Raw genomic sequence first — 14,187 nt, forward strand, 5'->3', positions numbered from 1 at the left:
AAATAACATATTCAGGTTGCAGCTCTCATAGGAGAGTGACGCTGGGAGTGAGAGAATATAAAATAACATATTCAGGTTGCAGCTCTCATAGGAGAGTAAAGCTGGGAGTGGGAGTGCAAAGTAGTTTTTTTTGCAAATATATTATCCCAGACTTAAAAGTTCAGAATGTGGGCTCAGGGGATTGTGATGCACAACCCTGGCTAAGAACTATACCATTGGGTGAGAAATAAGGATTTGAACCTAGAAGTTAACATGTAGATACATGTTCTTAGATAATTATGTAGGTATCTATATAATGGTTACAAACTTCTTAGATAATTATATAGGTATCTATATAATGGTTAATTATGAGAATTTAGAGAAGGGAAAGTTCGTCATGCTAATAATGGGTTGGAATTTGAAAGAAATATTATTTAGATAAGATATTCCAAATAGGAGAAACAGCATGCACAAAAACAAATGTGGGGATGATATATTGTATTATTGAAGAGCTATAAGGAAACTGATTTATTGGAAGTAGCTAGTTCATATCAGCATTATAGAAATGAGATTAGATAGGTAAGTCCCTTTGAATTTGAAAAAGAAAAATGATTAAATTCAGTCTTTTTAGTTACAAGTATTATTTTATTAACACTTGATGTTTTCTATGGTTTAAATGCATATTTTTAAACTCGTTTTGCATCTTATGACATAGTATGTAATTTAGTAGAGCATGGAGTTTAGTGTCAAACAGATGAGGTTTTAATTTCATTTACTATTATACTTTGGGTATGGTTCTTTAAGCTTCAGTTTCACATCTATAAAACGGGCAAATTATAGCTACTTCATAAGCTAATTCATTGTGAATGTTAAATACTGTACTATTTCCAAAGCCTTTAACACAGGCCTGGAGAACTAATGGGTCAACAAATGATAGTATCGTTTCTATATTAAGTAGTGCGTAGTATGCCTCTTAAAAATAAAACCTAAAAGCAATGTCTTTTTCTATATTAAGTAGTGCCTAGTATGCCTTTTAAAAAATTAAACCTAAAAGCAATGTCTTTTTTTGTTTGAAAGTTGATGAAATGCACAGAGTCAAACATTTCTCATTCTTGTATAGAATTTTATTCTTGAGTAAATATAATTGTGAATTTTGTAGATTCATAAAATTTAGGTCTCATGGAATCTTGGAGATTGTCTGCTTATGATATGCATTCTTTTGTGATGATCTCACAGTTGTCGTCTAGCTTCTATAGATCAAAAAGGAAAGGCAGAATTTTTGCATGCCAGTAGCATAACAAAATATTGGAATTACATCTACTTAGTAATTGAAGCATCTTATAATAGCCTATTTAATTCTGGAAAACCTAAGGGCACAAGACCTGTCTTTATCAAAACTTGTTCCTCCCCAGGTGGACCTCTGACAACAAAACAAACAAAATGAAAACTCCCTTACTTTTCTCAAAAATTTTGTTACTTTTCCCTAAGATACTGCACAACTGGAATTAATACCTTTGTCAGTTATACTCTCAAACCATTTAGTATCTTTTATAGTCAGCTGTGGAACCTCCTTTTTTGCCAGAAGCACCAAGGAATGAAAAATCATTTAATTAATGATGTTTATCTTTGGGAAGGATACAACTCTGGGAGAAAAACAGGATAAAACTTTATAAAGATTTATTTTAAAAATATCGTGGAATATTGTAGAGCATATCTCTTTATTTTTAGTCTAGAAGAACATAGTATTTTATTTAATTCAAAGAACTTAGAAGCTTTTTGATATGATAGAAAGAGTCTAAAACAGAACTTAGAAGAACTGGGTTCCAAAAATATGGAATTTGAGGGCTGGAATGAGATTGAATTCAATTTCTGTATTTTCCAACGAGAAAGTAGACCCAGATTCTCTCAATGGTACACTAAAAGTTTGATACAAACCCAGGACTGGTATCCAGCTCTTAATATTCCCTTTGAGTCTTCTTTGCTATATTACTATATCAACATGACTCTAGTTTTATTGACAATATTTTTATGATTTACATGGTATTTTCATCTTTTATATGTTTTTATTAGAACTTACTAGTGCCATTCTATCTCCAGTACTATAGCTGTAGAAACCAAAGTGCCTTGTGCTCTTGGGAAACTATATACTGCTGGAAAAAGAATTCAGTGGATTTCTTACCTAGTGCCCTGAAAAGGAAACTCAGTTGCTTTGTTCTAATGAAGCAAAGCATGAAGGGAAAAAATGAAATTATTAGAATTAGTATTTTAGTTGCTTAAACAGTTTTGCAGATAGGATAAAGTGCCACTCTTCAAGTAAATAGTACATGACATCATTAACTCCAGCTCCTGTCTGCTCCAACTTTTATTCTGATTCAGGTGCCTGGATAGAAGGAGCTCTCTGTGTTGTCCTTGGTCCCTGCTCTGCTCTTACCAGCTGTATGGCCTTTGGAAATCTTTCTGCGTGCTGTTTCCTCAGAAGAGGAAAATGAGGGGTTTTGGATTAGATGATATCTAAGGTGCTTATTCTTCCTCTCCCCTCTGAAACTTTTTTAGTCTTTTATAAAGTAATAGTGCCATCTTGTGTTTTAAGATTTTATGCCTCTGTGATCCACAGTTCTAATAAATAAAAATAAGTGAAATAAATTTCTTCCTATTACTTATATAAACCTTAAATAGGCTATGTTTTATTAGGGAGATATTACTGCTTTTCATTCAGGTAACTTAGAAATCACTTTAGGTTCATCTAGCATGGCAGATAACAGGCAAGTACTACAGGTACATGACAATAAGTTTAATTGAAACTTGCCTTCCCATTCACTTTTGTTCCAAGGAGGAATTAGAGCTAGCAGTATGGAATTCTTTACCTTTTCCTATTCTTGGCTTACCAAATCCTTCACTGTAACTTATTACTAATATCAATTTATATAACTTAGTTTTTATTTTTAAATTATAAAGCAGTTTCCCCTCGAGTGTGCAAACAATATATATGGTAGATAATTAGAAAGATGCAGAAAAACATACATACAGACATACACACATATACACCCACCCCAAAATGAAACTTATTTTGGAATCCTGTCATCTAGAGAGAAAGCACTATAAATATTTTGTGTATATTGCAGTTTCTTTTTAGTACTATGTTAAGTATAGACCTACTGTGTATTAACTATATGCCTATCCTTTTTGCCTCCAATTTCATCTCTTGACACTTTTCTCTGGCACTGTAGCTCTCTGAACTGTTTTTAGCTATGAAACATATAGTGCTTTCTGGCTTTTGATCATTACTGGTCCATCTGTTAGGAATTTTTTTTCCTTTCTTCTTCCCCAACCTTCCCTCCACACATCCTGTCTATTCTTTGTGTCACAAATCTCTCATTGCCCTCACCCCGCTCCATCCTTGCATATATTTCCATGAGAGGAGCTTATCAGACATTTTGCATAAGGAAAGCAAATTGTAGAATTTAACATGATACCATTTTTATTAAGAATTTATACATTATTTCGAGAGTATACTATATTTATTAAAATGAATAGAAAAACAACCTAGAAGGATACATACCAAACCTCTAGAGCAAGCACTGGGATGACAGTGGTGTTAGGGGAGCTTTAGTCTATCTCTTATGTTTTAATTTTTTTTTTTTACAAAATATTTGTTAATTAAATGTATGTGTATACAGACATTTTAAAAAGCTAGATAAAAAGGGTGTCTGCCTGTACCCTTCTAAAGGCTGTGTCATATTAACACGTTACTGGTGGAGTGATAAGAAGGCTGGATTAGCCTGGGTTTTAATATAATAATAATGTGCTTTATGGCCTAGGATAACTCAGTCTTAAGATAATACTTTGAAATCAGTAAGTAAAGTTTATAGAAACTTGGTGTGTAGCTTTTAAGTGGACTTTAAAGAAAAATTAGAGGGCTTTCTTAATGTTCAGTATAGAGCAAGATGTGGAAACACACAAATGTGTAAGATAGTAAGGAGCTTACCTTGTAGAAAATTCTTGAGATGATCAATGTGATAGTGCTTGTGCCAGAAGGGAGAAAAAATACCAAAAAGTTTTGAGACCTTTACATTTCCATTCCCTTAATAAATGAGAATTAGTCCTAATTATTATGTATTAACTTTCATCTATTCTCCTTTTCTTAGGAAAAGAAAGCTGCATTGGAAAAGGAGCGAGAAGAACGGATAGCTGAAGCTGAAATTGAAAACTTATCAGGAGCCAGACATATGGAAAGTGAGAAACTTGCTCAAATATTGGCAGCTAGACAGTTAGAAATGAAACAGATTCCATCTGATGGCCACTGTATGTATAGAGCCATTGAAGATCAACTGAAAGAAAAGGATTGTGCTCTGACTGTGGTTGCCTTGAGAAATCAGACTGCTGAGTATATGCAAAGCCATGTGGAAGACTTTCTGCCATTTTTAACAAACCCAAATACAGGAGATATGTATACTACAGGTAATTTATTTTTCTTTACTATATTTTATTGTTGCTTTGTTGTAGTTGTTTTTAAATACAATGCTTTCTAGCACTGAGCATGAGAAGAACCCAGATGAACCTTATGAGGAAAAAGCATCACCAGATTTAGGCAGAATTATTTTCTGTAATTTCAGTAGATGTTGGTATGTTTTTCTCTATTAAGATTTCTTAATTAGTTAGTTATTTTGTAATTATAATATGTTACTCATTTTATGTAAGATAGAAATGGGAATAAGATTAATCATTTTTGAAAAAAATGTAAGTTCATATTTGGCAAAGTGAATGAAGTATTGAAGGTAAGCTTCAGGAAGTGTATATAGGGTCTGAAGACCATAAGGAGAGAATGACTAGGAAAACCATTTTCTCCTTTTATCCTATAATTTGGGAACTTTACTTTTATTTACAATAAGCTGTAATTAGGAAGATTACTGTTCAAGTAAAACAAAGGAGTTAATAACCTGCTTTATTCTATACAATACTTTCCACAGTTAAGATAAAATATTTATGAGGAAGTAAAAAAGTACACAACTAGCAGATGAGGAAGAGAGCAAGTAAAAATCTGAATAGGTTTTGGGGGAGTAAAGAATGGAATAGAGGACTATTAGTCCTTGAGAGAAGATGGTGGGTTTGGCAGTATCCATTGGGAACAAGTCATATGGCTAGAATGGGTTGGAAAGAGGAAGGTTAAGGTTGACTTTCCTTTAGTGGAGTCTGTCCTCCATGGAGGAAAGGTAGAGAATGATGCAGAATTGATAAGAATAAGCATTGGCAGTCAAGTATGTCTCCTTTAGTTTGTATGGCTTAAGGTATCTGTTGACAGATCTCAAGAGTGACTTAAGCATATCTAATTCTGTAGTGAATTAATTTCCCATAGATGTCATATTGGAAATGTTAACTTATCTCTTGCTGTTTTAGGTCATTGCTGTTTTCTAAATAAACAGAATTTGCTATGGGACATAAAACACATTTTTTCCATATATCTTGATACATGCATAGGCAGTGTGATAAATGACTCTTCAGTCATTTATCTCCCAGATTACTAAATCATTGAAACTCCCCAATTGTGCTAGTTGTAGGGCATAGAGGAGGTGGCAGTTTAGTATGCTGAGTCAGAGAAAAACACAAAAGACTTAATTAATTATCTTTATTTATTCAATCAATATTAATTGAGGCACTGTTCTGAACACTGAGTATTTAATAGGGTCTGAGACAAACACATGAGACATATTTTTCTTTTAGATGTCCATAATTTCTTTCCCTCCATCAAGGATAATTGTTTTCCTTTTTAACATACCATATAAAAAGGTGTATGCACAAAATATACACATTGTAAATTTAGTGATTAGGTCTTTTACTTCTCAGGGCTGATCTGAAAAGCCCTTTCCTTGGTTAGAACTGATACTTATGCAGATAATGTAAGTGCTTCCAAAATAACAAGTGGAGGCACTGTTTGATGCTATCTCTGGGGAAGAAATTTCAATTTATCTGTACTTTTACTCGAATTCTCTTCATATATTTCCCGGAGTCTTACAGTATTATACAGGAATTACTTTTTTTTTTTTTTGTCTTTCATGGTATTCTGTTGGATGCAGGTTTGGGATTCAAAACACATGTCAAGATAGTGAATATTGTGGCAGTTCTGGGGGTCATTGCTTGGGGTAGAGTGAGGTAGGTTTGTTATATAGGTAGGGTATCTGGGCCTCCAACAGAAGAAGAAAAGCCCAAATGGACTCCTTTGTTCTTGGATGGAAATGTGGTAGAAAGTTGGGGCGAATTAAGTTTGGACCTGGTAGTTAGATTAGATTCTGGAGGATACTGATAAAGAAGGAGAACGTTTATAACTTGGGCATTTTTGTCAGGAATTGTGGAAACTATTAAAGGAATTTTGTAACATGAGTTACAAAAATTATTTAAGTGCTTTGTTCTGACCTATTCTCTACAGAAGAGTTTCAGAAGTACTGTGATGATATTGTAAACACAGCTGCGTGGGGAGGTCAACTTGAGGTAAGTTTGTAGTTATTCATAGTGATTGTGGGTTGTTCCTTCTGTAGGTTTTAGATGTTTCTCAGCTGATCCCAAATTCTCTTTGAAGATTCCCTTTCTTTATGTATTTGCTATTCTCAACTGACAAAGAAATAGGGAGTTAACATGATTAGGTCTGTAATTAAAGTATGTATGTTGAGGGACTGAAGCACTATTTCATTTTAAATAGCTCAGTGTTAGATCTGTGTGTTGGAGATACATATGTGTAAGTCTTTTCATTGTGATACTAGTATTGGCAATACATTTGATTTTCTGGACTTAGGAAAGTGAAAATTTTACTGAAGTAAAGTAAAATTTAGCCTAGTAGCTCAGCTGATCAAAGTCATTATTGGAAAAATATCTTTTTTACATCAGAAATGGAAAAAAAATTATATGAAATTACAGACCAAATCCTACCACAACATATTTATTACAATTGTATTTTGAATTCCTAATTGATAGTGACTGACTTACTTGAAAGCAGTAGTTGATGCATTAAATTCATATGTAAGAAAACAGTATATTCAGTCACGTAATGGAAAGTTATCAAGATTTCTTTTTAGCTCTAATTTTAAAAAATCCGACTGTTAACTCTGTTTTGTTGAAACAAATTAAAAAAAAAACACACACAGTTAAGTAGGCCAGATGATGATGAAGCAGCCTGGGTATTAGACGGGATAAGAAAGAAAGTCCTAGGTTCAAGTCCTGGCATTTTCTTCTACCTCTCTGTTTTGTGGCCACAGGGAGTCAGCCATCCTCCCAAGCTTGAGTTTCTTGGTTACTATATGGCCATAATAAACCCTCTCTGTGTACTCAGTAGAGCATTTTTGAGCATTAAGTAAGGCAGAGAGTACCTGCATAAAAGTTTGTAAGCTGGAGTGCCAGATGGATGAACCTAGGCAGTGCAATTAGTAATATATAATGATGATTAATCATCATGAATAGTCTGTGGCTCTAAATAATTCACTAAGAACTGCTTCATTTGAAGATGCAACATGAAAGTTGCTCCAAAATCTTTTTCTCAGTAGTGCTGTGTATGTGCATTTCCACCAGAGGGAACTGTATCTATTAGATTTCTATGCCTCTGAAACTCAGAAAGTTTTCATAGTGGCTTTGTTAATACATTAGGAATAGTTAAAAATACTTGAACTTCCTTAAAAGGATCATTCTTGTGAGTATTAGAGATTAAATCAAGAAATTAAGAAAAGCCTTTTAAAACATCTTTTGAAGGATACTTACACTTTTTTTTTCATCTGTGAATTCATTTGAAGTAAGAGTTGCAGTTTTCCCAATAGAGTAAATTTAAGTTATTAAAGAGAAAATCATTCTATGATTTCTGAAGTTAGAAGGCATGGTAGGATTTCCAGAGTTTGGTTCCCATCCTCTATTTTATGCTAGTTTCTTTAAAATGATATTTTAGGTATAAGAAAAATGTGCTTCAAAGGAACGTTTTTGATTTACCGCCATGCGGCACAGCCCTTTCCATATTTTTTGAAGTAATTTCTTACATTCTTTGAAAACCTCAGGAAGGACTATGTTCATCAGTAGAATGTTCTTGTAATGGGGCAAGAACATATCCCATAGTCCCCCCATGGATTGGGGCATTATGATTTTTATTTTCTTTTTGAGACAGAGTCTCGCTCTGTCACCCAGGCTGGAGGGCAGTGGTACTATCCATCATTGTTCACTGCAGTCTCAATCTTCTAGGCTTAAGCTTTCTTCCCACTCCTGAGTTGCTAGGACTACAGGCATGCACCACCATGCCTGGCTAATTTTTGTATTTTTTGTAGAAACGGGGTCTCCCTGTGTTGCCCAGGCTGATCTTGAACTCCTGAGTTCAAGTGGCTTTGACAAGTCTCGTAACCCTTTTTTTGCCTTAGATTCTAGGTCTTTAAAATAACAACAGTACCTATCCCATAAAAATATTTATTTAGATGGGATTCAGTTGTTTAAAGAAGTGAGACAAATTCAAAGGTAAATAGTTATTCTCTGTCAGATTTAAATCTCTAAAGGAATTAATACACAAAGTGTTTAAAGTGCTTGAGTGCTTGGTCATGTGTCTTTTTTTTTTTGAAACAGGATCTCACTCTGTCACCCCAGTTGGAGTACAGTGGCGTGATCTTGGCTCACTGCAACCTCTGCCTCCCAGGCTCAAATGATCCCTCACGCCTCGTTTATTTTTGTATTTTTTTGTAGAGACAGGATTTTTACCATGTTGCCCAGGCTGGTCTCGAATGCCTGGACTCAAGGGATCTGCCTGCCTCGGCCTCCCAAAGTGCTGGAATTATAGGTGTGAGCCACCGTGCCTGGCCCGTAATCGTAATAAGTCTTAAAAAATGTTAGCATTAATGTTCATTATTCACCATTATTCATCTGGCTTTAGGCTCTAATTTTATATTGTGTGGTATGAAATTACTTAAAATTGTGTATTTTAATCAGATAGAAATTCATTGATAGGGGAGTATAATTCATATATATATCTCATCCTACTCTTGCTTTGAAAATTATAGAACAGTGGTTGTCAACAGTATCTGAAAACTTAAAAAAAAAAAAAAAGTATTTTGTTCTTCCCCCCTGCCCGTTTTCTCACACTGTAATTTATTTGGCCTGGTGCTTGAGCAATGGTATTTTAAAAATCTTTTTGTTATGAACATTTTCAAGCATATTCAAAAGTAGAGAGACTAGTATAATATACCTAGTCTACCCATTGCCGCTGTTCATTAGCTGTGGCATTGATATGTTTTACAAAGCTGTTGTGCAGGCAGGACTTGAGCAGTCTCTGCCTTTGATTTAATAAATACAAGTTGAGCATCCCTAATCTGAAAATTTGAAATCTGAAATGCTCCCAAATCAAATTTTTTGAGGGCTGACATCACAAGTGGAAAATTCTACACTGTATGTGACAGGTCACAGTTCAAAACTTCGTTTCATGCACAAAGTTATTTAAAATATTCGATAAAATTACCTTCATCCTATGTGTGTAAGATATGTATGAAACATGAATGAATTTTGTGTTTAGCTTTGAGTCCCATCCTCAAGATATCTCGTGTAGTATATGCAAATATTCCTAAATCTGAAAAAATTCAAAATCTAAAACAATTCTGGTTCCAGGCATTTAGGATAAGGGATATTCAATCTGTATTATATTTATTCAACAGGTATTTATTAAGTTCCCACTATATTACCAGGCTCTCTGTGTACAGGAGTGAACACAACATATCCCTGCTGTGACTGGTTACACATTCACACATACTTCAGTAGTTTACTATTTGAATGTGATTAACATTTTTATTTTCCTTACTCATACTTTTTTTCTTCCTATAGCTAAGAGCTCTGTCTCACATTTTACAAACACCAATAGAGATAATACAGGCAGATTCTCCTCCCATTATAGTTGGCGAAGAATATTCAAAAAACCCACTAATACTTGTGTAAGTACCTAGACATTTTTACTTTTATTTTTCACAGTACAAAATAATATAAAAAATTTTAGATTATATGTGTTAAAATATATGACTTAGATAATTTTTTAAACGTCTAGCGATTTATTTTTGTGTGTGAGTTAAGAATAAAGTCATTTCTAAAGGTTATAGAATTGTAGGACTAGTTTGTATATTGTCCTGGTTTGACATTAGTAATGCTAAAAGTTTCTCAACAAGTGTAAAAGTTGAAATACATTCATGTTACTTGTTTATTCCTTAGATTTATTTTTCTTCATTTTTGAAAATATTTTACATGATTTAGAAATCTCTTCTGAAGTACAGCATGCAGGATTTGCTATTGCCTTTAGTATTTGTCAACTAAACCTATTAAGATAGTCATCAATGGCTAGGTGACAATTTAAGCTTATTGAACCCTCAGCATCTCAGCCTTTTCATTTTACCCCCAGTGTTTGAACCAGATCTTGCTGACTGCTGCCACTTTTCAAATGGTGTTGAACTCTTAGTTAATATGTCTACGTAGTCTATTGAGTGATGCCCATGTGGACTGAGTCATTCAGAATCATTGGTTTATATATATATAATAAGCATATATATATATAAAAATTACTTTCATCAAAACTGCTCATTTTTTTTTTAATTTCAGATATATGAGACATGCATATGGCTTAGGAGAACATTATAATTCTGTTACACGGTTGGTAAACATAGTTACTGAAAATTGCAGCTAATTATACAATGTTGTACAATTATGTTTTAATACAGTGTGCCGAACTGAGTATTTCTACCAAGTGTTGGGTTGTTCTATATGCTACTGAAAAACACAACTACCTTAAATCAGTTTTATGGCAAAGCTACTAACAGGTGTTTTTAGAAATATGTAAGAGATAAACTTTAACCAGTGTCGTCTTAGTGGAATTTTAAAAATTTGTAAGTTCATTGTGGAGAACATCATTCAGAGACCAAGATGGTACCCTATTAGCTGATACTTTCATTTATGTAAGATCATGGACATTCTGTTTTGTGTTGGAACAAATTTTCAATGTTTTTAATTCTCCCTTTTCCCCCATTCCTAAAAACTTTCAAAATAACCATTTCAATGTAATTTGTCTTGAAGAAGTTTACCCAATATCTTTGTCATTGCAATAATGTAGTACGGTGATGGTCAATTTAATTATTGCTTATAAAATGAACTTGATTGCAGTAAGCATGGTATTGATGAGATTAATGCAGTGAAGCTTTATTATTAATATATATAGCCTTATCAAAGCATAACTAAGAAAGTTGCTTTAATAATTAAGAATTTAAAAATATTTATTTAGATAGGATTCAGTTGTTTAAAGAAGTGAGACAAATTAAAAGGTAAATAGGTATTCTCCATCAAATTTAAATCTCTAAAGAATTAGAGATTAGTTTTTTATTTGTGTATAACTTAGAAAAGACCTAATAGATTACTGTCTTTTTAATGCATTTGTTATTCTTTGGTATTTTTTAAGCATTGGACTGGAGTTGGTACCATCATCTCTTGATTCTTTCATAACTACACATTTTCGTATTTCCTTTTGTGTTTTCTACTTTGCTTTCCTTGAAGGAACAAGCATTTTGTGGCCTTTACCTTTGCGGTTTTAGGGAGTAGCAGTGTAAAAGGTCCAAGGACACATTTACTTGAAATTCTTCCTCTTTTCTAATTTGTCTTACCAGATGTTCCCCTTCTTGCTTCATTCTCTAGGATTTGAAGAAAACCATTGCCACTTACTTTATTAACCTTATTAATGTCACCTTTCCTTCAACTCAAATATTTGAGAAATTTTATGTTACATATATGAATGAAGTTGAAAGCTACTGTTTGGAAGCTAAGACTTGTATACAGTAGTTTTGTATATGAATGGTTATTCTAGTTCAGATTTCAGGTTACTCACAACAGTATTCTTTCTAAGAGGATATATATACAAACGTCTCTCATAATTTATGTAAGGAAATATTATGAAAATGAGAGTTTTTTAGTTTGATGTATGTTTCCCAAACTAGAGATAAAACTAGAGATTTAATATCGCTTATAACATTTGAATTTTTGCCCCATGAGTACAACTAATTTTTATAAGTAAATATTGGGTTTATAATATGAAAAATGGGGTGTCAGTCTTTTCACATGCCCAGCAGGTAACAGTGTGGGAAGCTGGCAGGGTCATTGATAGCAAGTAAGTACTGCCTGAAGGCTTTCCAGTTCAAAAGATTACAAGCCATTCTGCCTGCCAAACAAATTATATTCTGAAGATGCCTGTTTTGTAATCCTTGATGTGAATTTTTAGTGTCAGAAATTTACAGAAGAATGAAATTGTAAAACACTAAATGCTCTGGGTTTATTTTGAAGTAATCTGTTACTTTAAAATTAAAATGTCAGCATTAGGAAGTAATAAACCAACATATTATGAAACCCAGTATTATAAATGTTATCTACATCTAAAGTATTCTAAAATAACTTATTGGCAGGTTTTTTCTTTTTTTCCTTATAACATTTAGAATCTTTTGTTATATGTCTATTTTTCAATTTTGTTATATTTTTAATTTAAGTGGCCAATGTGGTTATGAACACAATTTGTATGGTCAGCTTCTTTTCTTTCCTAAAACTTCAGATAAATGTCATTTTAGCTATAACCTAAAAAAGTATTTAAATAAAATGACCAATGTTAATTTAAAAGCAGCATATGCTAATTTACTTTTTCATATGATGATGATCTAATGGAAGTTACATAAGCTTTCTTTTGTCCTAACTCAGAAATGTATATGTCGGAGTTCTGAAATATGTCTTTAGCCAAGAATTTTATTCACTTAAATATGTTTACAACTTGTATAAAGCAAAAAAGAATGTGTGTAACTATAGTGAACAATATAGTTTTGCTTATATTATGTGATGTTTGCCAAAAAAAGAATAAAAGATGAATGAATTAAATCAACATTTATTTGCTTGAATTGTCATTCTTTAACAATTCGAGAATTTAGAAGTGGAGAAAACTCATTTTGCTTTAGAATTTTATCCAACCTTTACTTTGTCTTCACATATAATTGAAAATAATACAATCACAGATTCTTACGTTTTAAGGGATTTCAAATAAATATATGACATAGCTTATGCCCCAGAGTACAGAGAAATAAAGTAATAGCCATTTAAGCTATAGCTCTTAGAAATCAGGTGGAAGCTTAGAACCTTTTAGAATAATGAGTGTTTATTTAGGGTAAGCGAAAAATATTTTAAGACCCATAGATGTTAACATAAAGAATAAACGTTTGTGTGCAAGAATGTGGAGCAGTAAGAAGGAAGTTTGTGCAAATTAATGTTTTCACACAATTGTTAATATATATTGTGCCTTCTTGGTGCAGGTTCTTATGAACTAGCTGAAGGACTAGATCAGTTGATTTTCTGATAATTTATTTGGGGATTTCATGCTTTTTTTTTTAAAACTTTTATTGAACAGATGAAACGTTTTCCCTGCCTGTTAAGTTATCACATACATTGATTGTTTCCTCTTGTCTTAAGTCTTTATCTTAGTTCTCATGAGGTTTTAATTCTTAACACATGGGTCTTTTAACCCACTATTGTTCTCTCCCACTTAAGGTCTTGGAACTACCATTCAGAATTGAATGTGTCATCCAACCTGCTTTACCCAGCTTCCTTGTCTTTCTAGTGTCAGTTTACATATTAACAGTACCTACTGAGACAACCCTCCCCACACCTGTTTCTTTCTAATACCTACACACTTGTAATCACTTACTTGAGTTGTTTTTCATCTATTTTTTTTTCCATAGTGTGTTAAGTGCTTAGAAACAAGAACTTCTTGTTCACCACTCTTAAAATATCTAGCACATTGCCTGACCTGTCTGCATTGCATGCTTAAAAAATGTTTTGTTGATAGGCTTAGAATATCAGTTTAGAGAACAGGATATGAGTAAGGAGTTGCATTAGGTTAACAGACTGCTGGGAATAGAGAGATGGATATGATTTAGAATTGTGCTCACAAAAGGCCTGCTTTTTAATTTACCTTGCCCTTGGATGAATTCTTCAAGTCTTGTGGTCAGTTGAAGGGAGAAAGGGAACCCAAGAAAGCTTTATTTTTTCTTAACTTCCAATAGTAATGTTTCAGCTAATTTACCTTCACATACCAATTAGGATAATGTCTGATTTTAATAAATCTAAACAAATATAAGAATCCTATAAAATAAGTATACAGTTCAAAAAAAATTAAAACCTTTGTTAATATACTGACCATGA

At 33.0% G+C, this 14,187-nt stretch overlaps 1 protein-coding gene across 1 annotated transcript in view; it reads left to right on the plus strand.

The window, feature by feature from the left end:
* Positions 1–12,874, plus strand: part of OTUD6B (OTU deubiquitinase 6B) — a 16,657-nt gene extending 3,783 nt beyond the window's left edge. The window contains exons 4-7 of the mRNA XM_023222934.2: positions 4,125–4,437; positions 6,401–6,462; positions 9,805–9,911; positions 10,567–12,874. Coding sequence (XP_023078702.1) covers positions 4,125–4,437; positions 6,401–6,462; positions 9,805–9,911; positions 10,567–10,651 — 567 coding nt within the window. The 3' untranslated portion in view covers positions 10,652–12,874. The remainder of the gene's footprint in view (positions 1–4,124; positions 4,438–6,400; positions 6,463–9,804; positions 9,912–10,566) is intronic.
* Positions 12,875–14,187: the final 1,313 nt, after the last annotated feature.

The sequence above is a fragment of the Piliocolobus tephrosceles genome, chromosome 7 (genome assembly GCF_002776525.5).
Source record: "Piliocolobus tephrosceles isolate RC106 chromosome 7, ASM277652v3, whole genome shotgun sequence".
Lineage (NCBI taxonomy): Eukaryota > Metazoa > Chordata > Mammalia > Primates > Cercopithecidae > Piliocolobus > Piliocolobus tephrosceles.